Source organism: Strongylocentrotus purpuratus, unplaced genomic scaffold (assembly GCF_000002235.5).
Source record: "Strongylocentrotus purpuratus isolate Spur 01 unplaced genomic scaffold, Spur_5.0 spur5_scaffold_5, whole genome shotgun sequence".
In the NCBI taxonomy this organism is placed as follows: domain Eukaryota; kingdom Metazoa; phylum Echinodermata; class Echinoidea; order Camarodonta; family Strongylocentrotidae; genus Strongylocentrotus; species Strongylocentrotus purpuratus.
Window position 1 is genome coordinate 22,953,189 of NW_022145611.1, and position 23,322 is coordinate 22,976,510.

A 23,322-nucleotide genomic window follows, 5' to 3' on the forward strand; every position below is an offset into this window, starting at 1 on the left:
TGCCATGAGATGGAACCTGACCCTCATATGCGTTTGAAAGGGGTGTAGGGGCAAATATTGTAAAAAGACGAATAAACACCATTTTCAGGCCGAAATGTTAAGGGCCGGGGTGGTCCAGCATTTTGGCTAAAAAAAGTCAAATATTTAAATAGGCTAAATTCCTCAGAATAAATGTCTCTACATGCCATGAGATGGACCCTGACCCTCATATGCGTTTGAAAGGGGCGTAGGGGCAAATATTGTAAAATTTTGAAAAACACCACTTTCTGGCCAAAATGGTAAGGGCCGGGGTGGCCCAGCATTTTGGCTAAAAAAATTCAAAAATTTAAATTGGCTAGTTTCCTCACAATAAATGTCTCTACATGCCATGAGATCAACCCTGACCCTCATATGCGTTTGAAAGGGGTGTAGGGGCAAATATTGTAAAAAGTCGAATAAACACCACTTTAGCTACAGTCCCATATACGTCCCGGACCGTCCCGGACCATCCCGGACCCCATCCGGGGTGATCCGGGATTCGGTCCGTGTTGACACCGTGTTGGCACCGAGGTGGTCCTGGATGGTCCTGGGTGGTCCTGGATGGTCCTGGATGGTCCTGGGCGGTCCGGGAGTCGACCCCGGATGTTTTTGACGGTCAAAAACTGCCGGGGTGGTCCGGGACGGTCCGGGACAAAAGTTTGATCCGGGGTGATCCGTGTAGCCACCGTGCTGGGTCCGGGGTCATCCGTAGTGGCGCCGGGGCGGTCCGTGTTGATCCGTGGCAGTCCGGGAGTGAGTTATTGACCGCCCAGGACCATCCAGGACCATCCAGGACCACCCCGGTGCCAACACGGTGTCAACACGGACCGAATCCCGGATCACCCCGGATGGGGTCCGGGATGGTCCGGGACGGTCCGGGACGTATATGGGACTGTAGCTTTTAAAGCATCACACTTTTTTTAACAAAACATCCCGGACCATCCCGGATCACCCCAGACCATGGTCCGGGATGGTCCGGAGTGGTCCGTGCTCGTCCGTGCTGGTCCGGCTTTATATGGGACTGGGGCTTTTCAGGCCGAAATGTTAAGTGCCGGGGTGGTCCAGCATTTTGGCTGAAAAAATTCAAATATTTAAATAGGCTAGTTTCCTCAGATTAAATGTCTCTACACGCCATGACATCAACCCAGACCCTCATATGCATTCGAAAGGGATGCAGGGGCAAATATTGTAAAAAGCCAAATAAAGGCCACTTTCTGGCCAAAATGGTAAGGGCCGGGGTGGTCCAGCATTTTGGCTAAAAAAATTCAAATATTTAAATAGGCTAGTTTCCTCAGATTAAATGTCTCTACATGCCATGACATCAACCCTGACCCTCATATGCTTTCGAAAGGGATGTAGGGGCAAATATTGTAAAAAGCCAAATAAATGCCACTTTCAGGCCGAAATGTTAAGGGCCGGGGTGGTCCAGCATTTTGGCTGAAAAAATTCAAATATTTAAATAGGCTAGTTTCCTCAGATTAAATGTCTCTACACGCCATGACATCAACCCTGACCCTCATATGCATTCGAAAGGGATGTAGGGGCAAATATTGTAAAATTTTGAAAAACACCACTTTCTTGCCAAAATGGTAAGGGCCGGGGTGGCCCAGCATTTTGGCTGAAAATTTTCAAATATTTCAATAGGCTAGTTTCAACACAATAAATGTCTCTACATGCCATGAGATGGAACCTGACCCTCATATGCGTTTGAAAGGGGTGTAGGGGCAAATATTGTAAAAAGACGAATAAACACCACTTTCAGGCCGAAATGTTAAGGGCCGGGGTGGTCCAGCATTTTGGCTAAAAAAAGTCAAATATTTAAATAGGCTAAATTCCTCAGAATAAATGTCTCTACATGCCATGAGATGGACCCTGACCCTCATATGCGTTTGAAAGGGGCGTAGGGGCAAATATTGTAAAATTTTGAAAAACACCACATTCTGGCCAAAATGTTAAGGGCCGGGGTGGCCCAGCATTTTGGCTAAAAAAATTCAAAAATTTAAATAGGCTAGTTTCCTCACAATAAATGTCTCTACATGCCATGAGATCAACCCTGACCCTCATATGCGTTTGAAAGAGGTGTAGGGGCAAATATTGTAAAAAGTCGAATAAACACCACTTTCATGCCGAAATGTTAAGGGCGGGGGTGGTTCAGCATTTTGGCTAAAAAAAATCCAATGTTTAAATAGGCTAGTTTCCTCACAATAAATGTCTCTACATGCCATGAGTTTGATGCTTAACTGTTTAAAAGCTTTTGAAGTTAAGTGCATCTTCAACAATGCTTTCAAGAATGCAACAGATGGGGTTCTTGTTATATATATTGTAAGGCTATTCCAAAACTTTGGTGCATCACAACTGAAGGCATAATTTCTTTTATGAGGTTATTAGAATGTGGATGAGGAGATTTAAAAGATAATAATTTAGAAAAAGAATTTGGGGCTTGACCATTCAAAGCTGTGTAATGTAATTCTATGCATGATTATGATATGATAATGATAGCAAAGATAATTGTAATGCTGTTGCATTTTGATGGGGGTGATGATCAAGCCTAACTTCAAATACATTTAAGCAGAGATACTCAAAATTACGTTTCATGTGAATAGCATGTTATTATTTGTATATATATATATATATATATGCAATCAGGTGTTGGGTGTTGTGTGTATAAATAAGGGTAACAGTCTTTATTATATCATAAGGGACCAGCAATTTCTTGTCGGTTTCCGCATTCTATATATAATGGTATTTTGTGTTCATCTTTTGTTATGCTGTTCGCATGTTCTTAACTTTTCTGTAAATACCAATGTTTTAATTTAATTTTGTATGTTTTTATATGACAAATGGAATAAAATTAATTGGCATTAATAAAATCATAATTTTGATGATTGCAATAATGATGATGATGATAAGATATTGTTTTGTGTCTCATTTCTCTCTTAACAGAACCTTGGGGCTGGTGCGAAGAAAGCGGTAGCGGACGAGTCATGGAGGAAGGAAAGTGTGGAGGATAGATTGGAGTATTCTCTCGTAAAGGTAAATATCCTATAAGCTCTCTCTCTCTGTCTGGTGGGTCCATGCAGTACCCAACACATACATCTTGTGTAATATTCACTAGAATGATCCAAAAGTACAGGAAATATGATGGGTTTTGCAATTAATGCAGTTGATTTTTACTAATATGGTAAGGAACATAAATATTAACATTCCTTCATGTATTTGAATGCAAACATAGATTTTATATTGATTAGATACAAAAAGGAGATAAATGCATTTTAACAAATCTTGAATACTGGTTGAACTGTGGTACCAGGTAGAAGTTGTTTCTGAGATTGTCAGTATATATATATCAGTGTTACCTGCTGAAAATAATTGTTGATTGTAAGAGTTTTTCTTTCTTTCTTTCTCTCTCTCTCTACACAGGGTATTGACAAGTATGCGGTAGAAGATACAGAAGAAGCAAGGCAGAATACAGAGAGATATAAAAGACCACTACATATCATTGAGGGACCACTCATGAAAGTAAGAACAAAAGTCCAAACGGGTATAGCTTATGTACATATAAACAATATTTTTGATACCCTTTAATTTGTAGGTTATGTATAGAAATGCAATCTCCCAGCATCTAGTCTACTAGAAGAATCAATTTAATGTTTGGACTTACTTCAAGACGTAAAGAAAAAGACAAAAGACAAATGTATTTAAGAGCAAAACATTGGCTCCTACTCCCAGTAATTGATATTCTAGAAAATGAAATATTAACATGGATTTCACCATTTTACTTCTCTTTTAACAACTTGTTTAAGGGCAATGATACTTCATTACATTAAACATATCAATTCGTCGCTGTTTTCACGAAGTGACGGTAGTGAAAAAAAATTGCATTCACTTTGCGTTACGATTTTACTCACTACCGTCACTTCGTGAAAACAAGGACGAATTGTATAAGATTCATGTAAAGATCATTTAAGGATTTTTTTTCCCCCTTATTTTAATAAAAAATCGTAATGTATGTATTGCCAATTTAGGGGTCAACTTTAAGGCCATTTGCTTTTTTGTGTGGACCCCTCCTTCTCATCATTTGTTTTTGTCTGATTGTTCTGTATTATTTTCTATTAATGATGTTCTGGTTTTAAATATATTTTATGTATGTTGATTTATTGAGAGTGAATATAAAGAGTGCAATGATATTCAGGATCTCTTTCCTGATGCACATTGAATAACCCGCACTTGTTCTATCTACCCCCAGGGTATGAGCATCGTTGGTGATCTGTTTGGTGCTGGTAAGATGTTCTTACCTCAGGTCATCAAGTCAGCGAGGGTCATGAAGAAGGCCGTGGGTCATCTCATCCCATTCATGGAGAAAGAGAAGGAGGAAACCCAGAAGGCAACAGGACAAGAAGTGGTAATGATCATGATTTGGACATAGAGAAGAAGGAGAGATATGTTGATTGTGACACATAACACATTTTTATGATGCATTGAATGTACATGTATCATATATCAGAACTCTGATATATCAGTACTTTTATCATTGCTTGTTTCATATATCAGTACTCTGATCAAAAGTGACTGAATTTAGATTTTCTTGGAGGTTTAATGTGAGTTTTAGGAAACAATATTCTTATGTCAAAAGGTGAATAAGCACCATAGAAAGTATTTTACATCAACTTTCAATATATTCTGAATGTTGTACAAATGCAATGATTCTACTCATTCTTATGCTTATTCAGTTAGTCTGATGTCAAACATTCCATATTTCACGTCTTTCAAATCATGAAATAATCGTTTTGAAAGGTTCATTGTTCCCATGTTCAATATTTCTATCAACACTGATTCCTTGACCTCTCTTTCTTGACCTCTTCTAACCAGGCCTTCAACAATGGCACCATAGTCCTGGCCACTGTGAAGGGAGATGTTCATGACATCGGCAAGAACATTGTAGGTGTTGTGCTAGGCTGCAATAACTACAGGGTCATCGACCTGGGGGTCATGACCCCTTGTGAGAAAATCCTCCAGACAGCTATTCAAGAAAAAGCTGGTAAGCAAATCTCCTCGGGCATTTGAACAAAATTTGTTCAATGATCTTAAGATGGTTTTGATAAGGTCATGTTAAATGGATATAAATGTATTTGAGTACAAATTTTTGTAGTGATATTGAGAAGTTTTTAATAAAGAAACTCATGTAAAATACATAAAAAATCCCCTTACAGGAAGATTTTGACGTTTAAAGATGTAGAAGCACGTTGGGATCGTTCAACAAAGTATTTTAGTTATACACTTGTGTAATGGAGGTCAATGATTTAGCAAAAATGTATAATTGAATATTTAAAAAAAAAAAAAACTCTTCCAAGATTCATTTTAGGAGACAGCAAATATAAAGGCAGTTACAAATTTGTAATTCAGGATGCACAAGAGGTTTAAGGAAAAACAATTGCCTTAGACTATGTTTTTACTTCTTTTCATCCACTATTGTGAAACAGACATTGTCGGACTGTCTGGCCTGATCACACCCTCGCTCGATGAGATGATCCACGTTGCCAAGGAGATGGAGAGACTAGGTTTCTCCCTCCCACTTCTCATAGGGGGCGCCACAACATCCAAGACGCACACAGCCGTTAAGATTGCTCCTTGCTACTCCTCACCTACCATCCATGTTCTGGATGCTTCCAAGAGTGTTGTGGTGGTGAGTGCTAGACATTATGTTACCATTGTTTGATAAGAATCATATTTATGCATCTTCATGTATGTCTTATCAATATAACTTCTACTCTTTTTCATCTTATGGCTCATAGGTGGTAAACTACCTAAAAACTGGTGTTTGTTTGTAACAGCATTCAGGGTTGGTGCCTCGACAGGACACTGAATGTTCTTTTGCTACCAACCCTCTAAGCTCCATTTCTTTGTATAATATTTAGCATTTTTTCCTTTTCTTCTCCTTTTTTCCCCCTCTCATACTTGTAAATGTATATGTATTTGCATTTTATCTGTTTGAATTGTATTTTTAATGGAATTTTTGAATTAATGAACTGAACTGAAGTGACCCAAAGTAGCTGTGCGTAACACTAAAATGGAATGCCCATGCAATGTAAAGTCCTTTTTATTTGTGGGACAAAAAACACTGAGTACCGTAGACCATGACGATGCAGTTTCTCATTTTATTTAAAGGAGAAGGAAACCGAACAAACATTAGCTGATAATCTAATGTAAAAAATGTCAGTCAGCGGAAAATATCTTTAAATCACTTGCATTTAATTATTTAGCAAGGAAAACCAGTATCTCCCAAGTTTGCAGATTCTAATTTCCTAGCCATTTTCCCAAGGGAGTCGCCATTTTGATTAGAAATAGTGATGTTAGATTAGAACAACTTGTGAGATGCCTACTGACTTGTATTTCAACTGCAATGTAGGACACTCACCTGTGAAATGTTTGTAAATTTTGAACTCAAGTGGTGCATTATTTGTCTTTCTTCTTCTCACATACTTAATATATCTAGTGCTCATCATTGATTGATGAAGATCGGTATGATGACTATGTGGAAGAAGTCAAAGAAGAATATGAAGAGGTCCGAGAAGATCACTATGATTCCCTTAAGGTAAGAAAAGACTGGGTCATTGTCCATATCATTTGTTCAGAGAAATGCAGAATGAATATATTGAGATCATAGAAGCATTTTATCTTTAAAGGATAGAGAAAGTTTGTGACGCTGAACTGTAGTCACCTCTGTTCTAGAATATGAGGGAGCTATGTGTGATTTTATATAACTAGGTGTGGAAATGGAGATATTTAACATTTTATATTTGATAATTCAAACAATAAAACTGATACCAGACTGAATTTTAAGTATGATAAAATTTGAAGGATGTTTAATCTTTTCAGAGAAATTAAAGATTTATTTTTCTTCAGAATTTCAAAAATTGTACTTTAAAGTTTTGATCAGTGTTCACCTTTGGACAAATTAAGGCCCAAATCAGTGTGTATCACTAGTTGATATAATACTGTTGTGCATTGCACTTGTCATTTCCAACCACATTATACAAGCCAGTGTCATTAATATTTCATGCAGATGCTCTAGAAATTTGGCTGCCATGCACAATGTAGCTGTGTCCTGACTGAATTAAATCCACAGATATGTATTTACTCTGTGTAGGAATGTTATGTAATCAATAGGATGCCCCAAGGGCCATGTTTCATATGACCTTTCGATCAGCCTCGAGTGTCAGGTACAATTGTTGTTAAAGTGTGTCATTTCTTCTAACTTAATCATCTTGTGTGCTATGCCTGTAAAGCTGTTGCCAAGTTGGTGTTATCATGCCTAGCAGATGGACATAAATCAAAATGAATATTTGTATTTTTTGTTTTTTACTTTTTTTATCCAACAGGATAGGAAATATCTCTCTCTGTCAGAAGTCAGGAAGAGAAAGTTTGAAATCGATTGGAGCAACTTTGAGCCTGGTAAGTCTTTCACTAAGAAATGTGGGTATTTTAAGTTTTCCTGAAATTTATTTAATTATGAAATCAATCATCTTACAAAAAAGTATGAAAAAGTATTTATTATGACATATAAAATGAAACAAATCTGTGTGACGACTTAAGCATTCTATTATTTTCAAGCAAGTAAGTAAAAGCATGAAAAAAAGAGAAGAAGTTATACTTTGCATTATTAAAGTTTAAACAAATCAACAACAAAATTCATTTGAGCATTCTAAATTAGCAATTTTTTACAGTATTTACACTTTTCAGAATATGCAATGATAACATTTTGAATTTTTCTGTTGTTTGATTGGTTCCACTCTTGCCATGTACATGATGGTTCCAATGATTTATTGTTTGCTTTTAGTTGAACCATCTTTCATTGGAACCAAGGTTTATGAGGACTACGACCTGTCTCTTCTGGTTCCTTATATTGACTGGAAACCTTTCTTTGATGTCTGGCAACTTAGAGGGCGCTATCCAAATAGAGGCTATCCCAAAATCTTCAATGATAAGTTGGTCGGTAAGTCTTTGACTGACAGTCAGGTTACCTAGGTTTTCTACCAACCGTTGTTGCAGCTTAATAATCTCCAAGGTACTTTGGAAGCCGATAGAGATGTTATAATCATAATGTGATATGCGCTTTGCAAGAACGGCATATTTTTATCATCATCTTTTGACCATTTACCACTCATCATGGTTGATTCTTACTGAAATGGCATGAACTTTAAACTTTCAGTGGGTGATGTTCATCTTGCAAGACCAACTAGGAATCACAGGCAACTATTTGAGGTGTTAGAAATCCACTTGCCTAGTGATTTATGCTAATGAGGCTACAGCGCATATTTTCTCAGATTCAGTACCTTATCTACGTAGACCAATTTCAGTTAATTGCCATCAGCGATAATGCAACCAACCCTTTTATTTTGGGGGTTTGTTCCATACAGGCGAGGAAGCGAAGAAGGTCTATGATGATGCCCAGGACATGCTGAAGAAGGTTGTGGACCAGAAGCTGCTTCGAGCCAGCGGTATTGTGGGTCTCTACCCTGCCAATAGCGTAGGGGATGACATCCATGTCTTCTCTGACCGTGAGACGACCAGCGGTGGCAAACCTGATGCAGTCTTCTATGGTCTCAGGCAACAGGTGAGCCTTCCATGGAATGTTCTATGAAAAGAGTTCATTGTTACTTTTATAGGGAGTTTAGAAAACCTGTGACGTTTAAGGCATGTTCAGACATAATAGTAAACCTTTTTAATGTGTGAACAATGGTAATTAAAAATAAAAAATAAATAAATGGGCTAGTCTAAGGTATACATTAAAAATAGTATTATAGAAAGTGTGAATGTTTTGTGTGATTGAAGTTTATCAGATAAAGCTACCTGAAACTTGGATATGGTTGGGAACGAATGGGACAGGATAGCATGGGTTTGCTTATATATTTGTTCATAATCAAAGCCCCTATACATAGTTTATGCTTTGTGTGTTATGGTACAGTATGTACTAGGCTCACATGAATTTTACAGCAATTTATTCTAATGGTGTCATGGCTGCAAAGGCTTAAAATTGATAGAAACAGGCTAAATTTTGTTAGAAAACCTGTTCCATTGAGGAGTAGGTTGAGTATTGTAGTAGTAATATTGTAATTATTACCACCCTTTAAAAATTGTAGTGCATTTTGTGTTTTGTTATGCCTAAAAATTATTTTCACTCATTTCATTCTTATTTTGACCTGTTAAAGACACTACCGGTATGTCCCTTTTGCAGCCAACATCAAATTCTGTAGAAATTTGCAGAAATTATAAATTTGTCATGTTTGTCCTATCTATAAAATTTAAACGTTAGCAGTGTCCTAATATTCAAATAATACACAGAAACAAGTTTACTTGCTAGACTTCACTGTCAGACACTATTAAGTGACTGACTGGCTTTTTTTTTCTTTTTTGGTAATAACATCCATAAAATGAGCTGTAAAGGGTACATGAGCATTTGTCTACATCAATAACCCACTTCTTGTAATGGCCAAAATTAAACTGATTGAATCTTTGCGCAGCATAAAACGTACGACCATTTGCTACAATGGTCTGAAAATCAGACTTTTACTTACTGGCTCTATAGCTCTTAAAGCCCAAGTCCACTCCAAAAATAACTTACTTTCAATAGAAGCAGAAAAAACAGACTAACCAATCAAAAAAAGTCTGAGCAAAATCGGATAACTAATAAGAAAGTTATGAATTTTTAATGACATAAAAAACCTTGAAAATCACTAGACAAATTGGCAACTCACTCATAAGTCTGTGACGTCATGTCCTCCTCACTATCCACTAATTATTTTCTTTATATGGATGATATAAATTTCCTATTTTCTCCTTAAGAATCTCATTTCTTCACACCAGCATCCAAGTTAGCTTAATATTAATATGTTTTTGTGTGGATGCACTAATATACCGGTAGAGTAATTTTTTCAAGTTAAATCATAAAAAATGTGAATTTTGATAAACTATTTATAAACAAAAATCAATAATTATGAATATACAATATTCAGAAAAAAGTATAAATTCTTTAAAGTTCATAAAAGATTTTGTGAAATGTCATGCATGCAATATGATACAAATTTATGTAACCTGGGCAAAGGCATTTGGAAATCAAGTTTTGGGGAATAAAAAGAGAAATTAATGGGATTAAACCATATAGAGCAATTGATAAATAGTGAGGACATGACGTCACAAACTGATAACCATCTTGGCAATTTGTGTTGTGATTCTCATTGTTCCATAGTTTTACATACTTTTCAAAAATTCATAACTTTCTTATTAGTTATCCGATTTTGCTCAAACTTGTTTTGATTGTTTTGTCTGATTTTTCTGCTTTTATTGAAAGTAAGTTATTTTTCGAGTGGACTTGTCCTTTAAGTCGATTTGACAACTTATAGTCATTATTTTCCACCTTAAAGACATTTTCAAGCCCCCCTTTTTTTTTTGGCCTGCAAATGGGACATAGTACCTTTAAGTGAAATAAGTCATCATAATAATAAAGCAAGATTTGGTATATATATGCAGCACGATTCTGCCAAAATTGGTTTTTGATATGACAAATCTGCTGATAACCAATCAGAAGCAAGGATTTCAGTAACTTATAACAAATACTGTCATTCATTATAAGCTGACAAATGTATGCAAAATAATTGCACATGTCATGTATGCATCTACTGCATTGGTTACTAGTAACAACTGGAGGCTTGCCAGATGCTTGTCCAGCATAGCAACAATAAATGCTTGTAATCTGCATTCTGACTTTTGAAATACAATGACTTGTAACAGGTGAATGCAAATGTAATTAAGTAGGGGAAGAAACATCCCTAAATGTTCTTTGTCTCTGATTCAAAACATGCATTGATGCATGAAGATGTAAAAACTCTAGATACCACTACAAAATAGTCTACAGGCACTATGAACATGACTGACATAGAAAGCGGACAAAATATACAGTTCCTCAGGTAGACAATTAAAGGAACATCCCTTTACTGCTATTATGTAAACATGTGTAGAACAGGTGTCACATGCATATTCACCTTTTTACATAATAGCAGTGAAGGGATGTTCCTTTGTCTACCCAAGGAACTGTATATTGTGTCCGCTTTCCTTGTCCGGCATGTTCATAGTGAGGGTACATCACAAGTTAGGTTGCTCATTTATATTTATTTATTCTGCTAATTGATGTTTAATCATGTTCTTTAACATGTTTATTCATAACTTCCATCAGTATAGTGGTTGCATCTCTGCTTACCATTCCAAATATGAAGGTCAGACTCCTATTTTGGGCCTTCAAACTCATCTTATGAACTTAAGACTCCTCACCTTTTATGTAAACTAATGTGTTAAGGCATACACAGAACATTTTATTTCTAATTGCTGTGAGATGTGGCTAATTTTGGCTGTGAAAGGTTGTCAGGTATGAGTATGAAGTAACCAATAAAAAGGTGTACACCGTGATGGTGGGGTTATATAAGCAGCCTGTGCGGAGTGGTCTAGTGGATGCAGTGAGCAGACAAGGCCAGTGTACAGTATACACTACAGTCTTTACAGTCAACAAATGTTGACATTACATACCAACATTTACACCTGCAATAATAACAAACACCCTACAACTCTGAACTGTATTACCGGCCTTGTTTATTAGTATTTATGCCAGCTTTTTCTGCTGGCATAAATCACTGATGTGCTATGCGGGCTGCTTTTCGACTTGAAAACAGATTTTAAATACCTGACATTTACAGCTCTCTAACAGCTATGTACTTGATGAGCAATACTGTTAATTCTAGTATTACAGTATAGTAAAGTTTGAATAAAAAGAAAAAAAGAAAACAGAAAACATTGACGCTCCTCAACAGGTGTGTCTTTATCATTTCTTGCCAGAATGATACAGAGTTTATCTTGACCCAATACTTCTTCGGTATTATCAATAAACTCAAATACTTTCTTCCTTCTCGAACTCTTCTTACATTATATCATACCTTAAAATTACCATACATTAATTATGGGATTATAGCATGGGGATGTGCAATACAAACACAATTAAATAGGATCCTACTGCTGCAGAAAAGCACTCAGGATAATATTTCAAACACAATTCAGATCTCATACAGATATTTTATTTTTCGAAAATAATATTCTCAAAGTGAAAGATATCTATGTGTTCCAACTCGGCCAATTTATGTTCAAACTAAGTAAAGACGACCTCCCCGCAATTTTTTCCGATATGTTCTGCAAAAATGCCTCTGTACACAATTACCCGACTAGACAACGGAACTGTTATCACTTACCCTTAACACGAACATTATTTGCACAGAATTCATTTGTCTTCGCTGGATGTGCCTATTGGAATTCTCTTCCCAACGATATAAAAGAAGCCCCTAGTCTTAGCAATTTTAAACGTAAACTTAGGAAAACATTAATCAGCCAATACTCCCCACCAACAAGCCAAGCTCAAAAATCTAAACCTACGGAAAGATAAAACAAATCTTTCCTTTTGTTATTCCTCCTTTCCTCCTTTTTTGTTTCTTTTTTAAGAATAATCTAAACAAGCCTAACGACCTGGTGGTGTACCTGCCTCCTGTCCCCATCTCCTTCTTCCTGCCTTTCTCTCGCTCTCTATTTCTCTCTTGCTCTCTCCCCTTTCTCTCTCTCTCTCTGTTACTATATTTATCTTACTTTTATTTTTACTTTTACTTTTTCTTTTTTTTTGTATTCCCTTTTAGTGTGTTTTACTGGTATTAGCTTTCGACCATAATTATTTAAGCGTATCCATGTAACTAAGTCAGGGGCTTGCCTCATACAAGCTCTGCTTTTTTAGCAAGCCCCTCCGTTTTGAATTACTTCATCAAGGTCATTTTTTTTTCTATTGTTCAGTACTGTTTTTTCCCAATATTTCTTATCAACTAAATTTTGTTCTACATAATACTGAATTTACTTTGTTTATATTATATTTGACTGTATTATATTATGTCTGTTTATATTTTGTTTGTTTTGAAACGGAAATAAAATCTGAAAATCTGAATATGTAGGAGATATATTCAACACTGGTTCCCTTCTCATCTAAAACCATATGTATTCCTTGAACTCATGCTGTATTGAACCTGTATCGCTCTTTGCTACCAAATTTGCATTGAGGAAAAAAATTATTATTCTACAGTTGTGGGGCACAATGATGTATGCATTTTTTGTAATCGTAAGAAGGATTCTAGAAAACGCCATCAACCCTTTACTAAAAGTAGGTATCAATGGCTCAAGAACAGGCCAAATTGTCTAGTGCTGAAAGAATGTTAGCACACAAACAAATTTTAGCTAATTTTGCACTTCATGAATTACATGATTTGATTAATTAGACAAAGTTAGTGAAATTCTTACAACTCTAAACAGTACACAAAAAACCATTCCCATTTAATTTCTTTCTTGTTCATGATATATTATTATTATGACTGCTAACCAGATAGTTATATTACTTTTGTTGATGAATTTCTTATCAACTGTATACCCCTTTTCCCCATTGTCCAGGCTGAGAAGGAGAGCGAACACTACACTTGTCTCTCAGACTTCATTGCACCCCAAGAGACGGGCATCACAGATTACGTGGGTGGCTTTGCTGTATCCGCGGGGTTCGGTAGAGAGGAGATGTGCAGGCAGTTTGAAGTGGAGATGGATGATTATAGCATCATCATGATCAAGGCTCTAGCTGATAGACTGGCAGAGGTGAGATCCAACATTGTACTTGTTTGTATGTAAGACATTATATTCTACATGTGTTTGATCTATGATGTCTCCACAGTGTGCTGTGGAAGAGAGAGAGAAAGGGAGAAAAGTGTAGGAGAGAAGAGAGGAAAGTAGACAATGAGAAATGGAGAAAAGAGGAAGAGAGAGGGAGGGAGAGAGAGAGAGAGAGAGAGAGAGAGAGAGGGGGGGAGAGAGAAAGAAGGGACTGGCACTCTGGCTGATAGACTAGCAGAAGTACTCTACATGAAAATTTAAAAAATTGTGAGACTTGATGTCTTACATGTGTTCAATATAGAGTGAAAGGGAGAAGAGGATTATGATCGTGATTCATTTTCAGGTGTTTTAACATTGCTATGGCTGGGGAGGTTCTGAATAAATTACTTGGATTGTAAGGCATGGAACAGCTTGGGCTTTGCATGCCAGGTACTTCTTCATTACTATGACAGAGAGGGTTTGAATAAATGAATAAATTACTAGGTCTGTTCAACAAGTAAGCTGCTTTTCATGCCATTTCTTTGCAATTGTAATGGAGAGCACTTCTGAATGCATTGCTAGGTTGGTTGTGTATTAAGCAAGCTAGGGTTCTTTGTTATAGTAATGTAGAGTGTTTCTGAGTGCAACTATGATAGGGCAAGGCATGGTGTATGTTTGTGCAGTGCAGCCATTTTGCTTGAATGCATTCTGGCTGTAGGGATGTTGTAAGGTTTTTATGGGCAATGCTTTTCAGAGGGCGATGCATTTCAGAGGGCAATGCTAATATGTCAGAGTAGATAGCCTGTCATTCTATACAAAGTAGAACATCCCCAAACACACTGTAAATGATATTTTGGGTGTTTTTAGCTATTTTTCAATTAATTGATGTATAAAGAAATTGGCCATGATTAATGTATATATTAGTATAGAAGGTTTGGTTATGGGGCTGGTCACAATTTGAAGTATGCTATATTCCTAATTTGTATTTCATGTCATTTGAAGAAGTATTTTAGTTAGACATTCATATTATTAGTTGAGACAGTCATGTATATATTTAATGCATTTCATATAATAAAACAAATTCAATATCACCATAATAATTATTAAATGATGTGCATTCAGAGATGAACATGTTTACATGAAATTTGACATAATCAAATTATTTTAAAGATATTTAATCTTGACTTTGTTTGTTTCTATTGCACTTGCAGGCATTTGCTGAGGAGCTTCATGAGAGGGTTCGTAAGGAGCTGTGGGGCTACGGTAACACTGAGAACCTAGAGGTCAATGAACTACACAAGGTCAACTATGATGTAAGATCAAGTGGTATATTATTGTTATAAGAGGTGTAATGAATTCACCCGCAGGGTTCATCCACTTGACTCTCAATCAAAGGGTTTAGAGTTGGAATTCTATGCTGGCACAAATGTTCTTTGGCAAGACACAACTCAAATTTGCCACTAATGGGTACCCAATATGCTAGGACTCTACATATTTGGCTATTTGGCTAAGGCCGGAGTAATCCTGTTGGAGCGTCATTGCATGACAGACACAAAATCCATCATTTAGAGGAAGCAGAGGTTTGTGCTCAGAAACGATTGTAGGCCACATCTTTGGCAGGAAAAAAAATTAGAGTAAAAATGACCTTGATGTGCCAAAAGAAATGGCAGTAAAATAGTTTTCTGCGCCCTTATTTTTTATACCAAGAGTAATTATTTTTATAATGTTGATTCAATAGGGCATCCGTCCAGCTGCGGGCTACCCCTCCCAGCCAGACCATACAGAGAAGGAGAGCATGTGGAAGCTGATGGACATTGAGAGCAGCACAGGTATTCATCTGACTGAGTCACTGGCCATGGACCCAGCCGCCTCCGTCTCAGGACTCTACTTCGCTCATCCCAAGTCTTTCTACTTTGGTGTGGGCAAGATTGCAAAAGACCAGGTAGGAATCAATACAACCCTCAAAAAATTCATAGATTCGGGAAAGTCTGACATCAAGTTGCTTTGAAGGGAAACAGAGAATTTGGAGAAGAAAAAACAATGAGAAAGCTATGATTTAAAACTAAATGTGAGATCACTATAAATGTATGAATGTAAAATGGCAAATTGGTTATATCCCATTCAGCTATCACAAAGACCATTCTGTACATACACAGAAATTGAATGGGGCCGAGGTTTGATTTTGTATGAGCTATCGTAACCTACAACCAACAAAATTAGGAGAAGTGATGATAATGTTTTGTTTACCCATGGAAGCTTCATCAGTATTAAAGGTAATGAGTTCATTTATGTGAAAGCAGAATGCAGAAATTATATTAGAGAAACTGAGTGAAGTTTGAAATAATCAGACCAATACTAAAAAAGTTGTTTGAAATATGAAATCACACTAAATCTGGGCAAATCTCAAATTGGCAATTCAGTCAGTGGATTGTGACGTAGTCATTGACAACTCTTCCGTTGTGTACAAAAATATAATTAATTTATGTTTTTCTCCACTTGGGGCGCGTTTTAAAATATTATAATGGGTGGTATATTATTATAGGTCCTCAAAAAAATCAACATTTTAGTAATTTTGTGTGTTGGGAGAATTGTCTGCCACTACTTCACAATGACATTCAGCTAATTTGAAATTCCCTTACATATAGTGATAACAATATTCTAATGTTCGTAGCTTTTTTTATCCTTCAAACATTCGACAATCTGCATTACTAATTTTTCTGCTTGCTTTCCAAGTAGCTATTAGATTTAAGATTTTGCTTAAATACTGTTCTCCCTGAGAAGGATAGAGGCTTAAAATTAATATAGTGCATAAAGGAAGTGAAATGTCCATGTCCTGGAAAGGAATATGTACAAGAAAGATCACAATTGAATTGACTTTTTATATTTCTTTCTAAACTGGAGAATAAACCATTCTCTCATTACCCTTGGTTTTGTAATAATAATATCTGTAAAGTGCTTTGACACATCATTGTATCAATGTATTGGGCGCTATATAAAAAGTGGAATATTATTATTATTATTATTTGTATATTTAGGTTGAGGACTATGCAGCTAGGAAGCAGATGGAAGTGAAAGACGTAGAGAAATGGCTCCGACCGAACCTGTCCTACGACTGTTGACGACATCAAGACTATCTACAAGGTTTATTCATTAAGGTCTACTAACTACATGGGTATATAAATTGGAGAGGCTCTTTATTGCCATGTTCATGCCTCCCACTCATCTGTAAATTAGCAATGTTGTTGGTATCGTCGCATATACTGACGCTAATGGGAGATATCATTAAAGGGTACTACAAAATAATTGTATTATATTGGCTGGGCTCGAGGGGTACATCAGAAATATTGACCAAGCTAAGATTATATTGCCTTGAGTCGAAGACGAGGGCAATATGGTCTTAGTGATGGTCTCATGATGTACCCCGAAAGACGGCCCTGTTGACCTATACAAGGCAATTTTTTACAAATGATATACAACTTTAATATCAGGCATGCTTTTTAATTGTGTATTTACCGTGTATGCATGTTTTTCGCTTACGGTACTCTTTTCAAGAGATAAAAATGTATGAAAATGTAATTGTGACATTAATTGTTACCGTGTGTACACAATACTGCGCACTGACAAGAAAGAGTGGAATATGTCAAATGTTACCCTCTAAATTACTACAGGGAAAACCCAGAAGAGGGCAATTATGGCAAATGTTGCCTGCTTCGTTTCGTCTTCGGAGTAGCGTGCAGAAAATGGCTTTTTATTTTGCAGCCAGAATGCCTTGTATAGGTAATAATGCAGGATCTTGCTCTTTGTTCAATGAGGAAGAGTGCTATATAAATTAATTCATTGTGAATTTTTGAATTTATTTTAAATTTTTTGCTTTTCCCTGCTAGGATCTAGGAAATATCTGGTATTAACTGACACCAGGCAGATTTAATTGTTATCATTTTTAATATAAAAGATAATTTTTTGTGGCGGGAAAGCTTAGCGTTGGACCACTTAACTGGTAATAATGTCCCTTGCTTACTGGGTCACCATATAGTGTTCAGCAATTTGAATTAATAATGTATTACCTACATGGGTATTCAGATAAATAATACCCTCATATTACGGTACTATTGTTCTTTTAGTAGATGTGAACAGGGCTTATGTGTGTGAAAACTAATTTGTTATTATAACTATTTAAGTCTGAAATTAAGTTGGCTGAAACGGAGAGCTGACCAGTAGAAAGTTACGTAAGATTGTGGTGACATGGTTTGCAGCGTTTGTTGCATGTACAGAGACTCCTGGAGGGGGCGTTTCACAAAACTTGTCATCAGTGACAAATGACAGTTGTTGTTATACGCTACTGAAATCCTTGCTTCTGATTGGTTACCAACAGATTTGTCACTGATTTTTGTCATTTGTCATTGAAAAAATGCTTTGTGAAACGAGTCCCTGGTCATTTGTTATTTTGTAAATGTTATTTTGTAAGTAATTTTATGATTGAGAATCATGAACTTTGTTTTCAATTTTGTAAATTGGACTTGCAGGGATTTAAAAAACCTTGATATTTTGCTTTTTTATAATTTTAAAATATTATTCCAAATAATACATTAAAGTTTTTAATTGCCTTTTACAATGAGTTCACAACATGGTAATCTGCTCGAATGAAAGAAGTTAAAATTGAATGCTAATATATGAAATCCTCAATTTTCTTTGTGCCATTTTCAAAATGTGTTCAGTTTTACGGCTTCAAAACTGTAGTACAGATCAATAATTAACCATTATTCTATTCAATAAAACTCATTCGATCAGATAACCACGTTATGTACTTTGATATGTTGTCACAAACCTCTCAAAATGGTATAAATTCTTACCAATTTAGGATTGTCTAATCATGAACTTAATTTGAGGTTGCAATTAATAAGTGTAAATTTTTTAGAAATAATTTATATTCTCTCTCATTAAGCAGAGAAATTCATACTGAAATTAACAAGGAGAATCAAATAATTCAAAAGATGGCAATATTATAAAGGATGCGTGACATTGGAAGGAGTTGTTTTGCAAATGACATCAATTGTAATTTTGGGTCTATTGACAATTTCTATCAAATGCAGGACAAGCTTGAAATGAAGTTTCCATGCACTTTGCATAAAATGAGAGGGAATACTCAATTCTTAGTATGCTAGTACAATCAATATAACAGGTTATCACAGGTTTACAGATTACTTTACAGAATAGAAGTTTTTCAATAATGTTGCCCCAGGAGTGTGATAGTGTATACAATTAGAAGAAGCAAGACATTGGGAAGGTATGATTGGAACCCCCAAAGGGCAAGCCAATGAAAAGCTCATATTGCAAAATTTAAACCTTCCAATTCAGAGGACTTTTAGCTAGATGCATTCCTTGTATCACAGGTTTACTGATATTTTTTATTAATTTGCAAAGAACCCAACTAGTCCAGTAGACGGTACCATATTTGTACATGACCTGGAAAAGTTTAAGTACAATGTTGTTGATTCGTGTTCTAGATCTGTGCAACCTTGGGTAATTTTTTTATTAGCCTAATTAGCATAATCATCTAATTAGCATACATGCAATATGTATTATGTTGCTTATCTTAATCCAGGAAGCCTAAAAACCTGGATAATACTACTTTTCAAGGGTTTTTCTGTGACGAGGAATTCATTTATGACACCAGTTTTTATTTTTAAGTAATGCGATTGTCATAGCATAATGAGCTTTAGTTTAGCATATGTTCAATATATGGACTTCGTTGTTATTGTCAATCTAGAAAGCCTGAAAATGGTGCAATGCAACTTTGAAATCACTTTTTAAAAACAAAACATGAATTTATGAGAAAATGTAGTATAATTAGTCTACTAAGCATTTATTGACACAGGTCTAGTTTTATCCAGAAAAATCTGGAATGATAATTTTAATGTGTATTTTTTTTTAATGACAACCATTAATTTATCTCACAGGTCAATCATGTTGAAATGAAAAATAATTAGCCTTACTAGCATAATTAACCCTTATTAGCATATTAATCAGGTAATTGCCTAATGCCCTTGTGGATTTCTGCCTGACAAGACAGAATACATAAGTATTCATTTTTAATTTCCCACTGTACCAGTGGTAAGAGCAGAATAAATAGTCATGACAGAGGCCAGTAAGTTATTAAAGATAGAAAGAAATGGTTTGGGTCGACTGAAAGATGGTTATGGTGGCAAAGTGTATTTAGAATCTTCTTTTCTTCTTTGAGTTTAGGTATTGGGGTCAGAATTAAGAGTTTCAATTATTGTTTCAGTTATCTGGACATATTGTTACTTTGCAATCTAACAATGCTTATACTCAGATGCATAGGTAATTACAAAGTTACAATCTTCGCCTATTTAATCTAACCTCAGCGAAACATTGGTTGCAAAGTTGAATTCACTCCGATTCTTCGTCGTCTGATGAGTCTTTGTTAATGTCTTCATCATCTCTGTTATCTTCTGACTTGTTTGGATTTCAACAGTTCACTCCTGACTCGCACTTGCAATACACAGAGCAAGACAATCTCTCATGATGACAGCATTCTCATCCTCTCAACGACAGCTGTGACTGCTTATACAACATTGTAACAGGACAAATTGCCTCCCCTGAAATTAATGTTTGAAGAAGCACTTAGCATTGGCAGACAGATGAAGGCCAATTCGTCTCAAACCTGCCTGAAAAGTTTTACACCAGTGTAAGCAGTCTTGTCAAGACCATGAAGAAGATGAAGAAGGGAACCAAAGTCGATGTGGAGATGACCTTTCTGAGTTTGATCACACTAGCCCAAACACGTGGTACTCTCTCCAATATTTGAGTCCAGTGCTCCACACAGGCTCTAGCACGGCAGTTCACGGCTTTGAGGTCATCTTGTGTGCATGGCTCTGGTAGGTGTTCCATTGTCTGTTCCTGGCCGCATTCACATGCTGTTTGTTTGTCTTCGAAACTCCACTGCATTAGGACTTTGCATTGTCCGCAACCACTTCTTAGGCGCTTGAGGCTTAGCCAAAAAAGGACAAGTCTCGCTGGAGCCGGATGCGAGGGATTCCTTAAGGGAGAGGTTATGAAGGCTGGTATTAAGGGGCTCTACAGTGTTCAGGAAACTGTCTGGATTTGAGCTGCTTGCCCACTGGCTGTTGTTGGAAGAGTGGGTGGAGTGGATTGTTTTCTTGTTTCTCCTATCCTTTCTGGGACAAGACCAAGCTTCAGATGTGTGGTGGGGCAATACCGCAAAGCAGGTAGAGGTCTTCTACTTTAGTTAGCTAAAGGCAACCAGTGAGTGCTCTGCAGGGTCAATCTTGGGCGCATGAGCAGACCTACTCCATACTGGTGATTCATACTCCGCAGCAGAGAAGGAAAGCAAGGGTTGTTTTCCGGAATGTTCTGGCATCAGTTCCCCAGTTGGTGATGGCTAGCTTCTTGAGGATGCTATTGCAGGCTTCAACTTTTCCCTTTGTGTTGGCAATGTGGTTCTTGTAGGTAAGGGAGCAATCTAGTGTGATGCCTAGGTAGACTTGGTTGTGAGTGTGCTTTATCCTTTTCCCATACCAGCTGATGGTAGAGTTGATGGTTGGTATCCCTGTTCTTGAGGTGGAATGCACTTATCTGAATTTTGTCAGGTGGTTGGTTGCGTAGTATGGGATGAGGGACTCCTCCGGCTTCACGAAATCGGCTTCACCAATGCGGTGGTTAGATTAAATAGGCAAGGATTGTAATTTGTTAATTCATTACCTATGCATCTGAGTATAAGCACTGTTAGATTGCAAATTACCAATACACCTGTATGTCTAGATAACTGAAACAATAACTGAAACTCTTAACTCTGTCCCCAATACCTAAACTCAAAGAAGAAAAAGAACATTCTAAATACACTTTGCCACCATAACCATCATTCAGTCGACACAAACAATATCTTTCTATCTTTAATAACTAACTGGTCTCTGTCTACACTGTTAATTTTGCTTAACAAAAAAAAAAAAAAAAAAAATCAAAAATGAACAGAGGTTCACAATGCCATTAGGCAATTGCCTGATTAATAAGCTAATTAGTTTAATTATGCTAGGAGGCTTATTATTTTTCCATTCAACATTATTGACCTCTGAGATCAATATTGGTTGTCATTAAAAAAAAATACACATTAAAATTGTCATTCCAGATTTTTCCGGATAAAACTAGACCTGTATCAATAAATGCTAATTCGGCTAATCATACTACATCTTCTCATGAATTAATGTGTTGTCTTTAAAACGTGATTTACAATGTTGCGTTGCAACATTTTCAGGCTTTCTAGATTGACAATGACATGAAGTCCATATATTGTACATCCTATGACAATTGCATTACTTAAAAATAAAAACTGGTGTTATAAATGAATTCCTTGTCAAAGAAAAACCCTTGAGAAGAAGTATTATCCATGTTTTTAGGCTTCCTGGATTAAGATAAGCAACATAATACATATTGCATGTATGCTAATTAGATGATTATGCTAATTAGGCTAGTAATAAAAAAAAATGCCCAAGGTTGCAGAGATCTAGAACGAGAATCAACAAAATTGTACTTAAACTTTTCCAGGTCATGTGCATATATGGTACCGTCTACTAGACTAGTTGGGTTCTTGGCAAGTTTAAAAAAATATCAGTAAACTTGTGATACAAAGAATGCATCTAGCTAAAAGTCCTCTGAATTGGAAGGTTTAAATTTTGCAATATGAGCTTTTCATTATCTTGCCCTTTAGGGGTTCCAATCAAACCTTCCCAATGTGTTGCTTCTTCTAATTTCATACATTGTCACACTCCTGGGTCAACATGCTTGACAAAGTAAAAGAGGCAGAAGGCGGTTGGAAATAGATAATATGCAATTTATTGTTCAGATTCCTTGAAATGGTGAATAAAATGATATTCCAAATAAATACTGTTTTCTTATTAATTCATTTATACAGCGAGTCCCAACGAAACTGAGAATTATCAATGTTTTATCATAACTTAATCACAATAATTAATAAATGACACGTGTTTGTAAAGCTTAGATCCTCCTCTTTTATTTGAACTTGTATGATGCATAGATCACGCACGAGTGATTATAAGCAATTTGAAGAGAGGGAACCAAAAAAAATCATTTGGCGGACAGTATCTGAATTCCAAAGACAAATTTCAGTTTCTGCCCTTTCATACGACACCTCAATCATGAAAAATGAGCAAAAACTTTGAAATTCAGATACCGTCAACCAATTAAGTTTCCTCTCTTCAAATTGATTTTAATCACTCATGCATGAAATATGCATCAAATGAAAGAAGAGGATCTAAGCTTTCCAAATATGTGTCATTTATCAATTATAATTATGACTAAGTTATGATAAAACATAGATAATTCTCGGTTTCGTTTTTTCTGGGACGCACAGTACGTTCCAACAAAACGATGTTTTATCGTAATTATTAAAACAATTTGAAGAAAGTTCATCTTCTGCCCTTTCATATGACACCTCAATCATTGGATTAAATGAATCCGTTCCACTGCCTGCCCTAACAGCAAAGTCTGTTGTTACAACAGGTAGTGAAAACGTACTCATTTAATAAAATTATGGAAATG

General features: G+C 36.2%; 1 protein-coding gene across 1 annotated transcript; it reads left to right on the forward strand.

Annotated features, from left to right (window-relative positions):
* The first annotated feature begins 2,226 nt into the window (after positions 1-2,226).
* Positions 2,227-17,958, forward strand: LOC580234 (methionine synthase). Its single transcript, XM_030999133.1, has 14 exons — positions 2,227-2,340; positions 2,962-3,051; positions 3,439-3,537; positions 4,265-4,420; positions 4,888-5,056; positions 5,499-5,701; positions 6,512-6,610; positions 7,398-7,470; positions 7,856-8,011; positions 8,436-8,632; positions 13,540-13,734; positions 14,940-15,041; positions 15,467-15,670; positions 16,764-17,958. The coding sequence occupies exons 1-14, from the start codon at positions 2,227-2,229 to the stop codon at positions 16,845-16,847; spliced, it is 1,941 nt and encodes a 646-aa protein (XP_030854993.1). The 3' UTR covers positions 16,848-17,958.
* Positions 17,959-23,322: the final 5,364 nt, after the last annotated feature.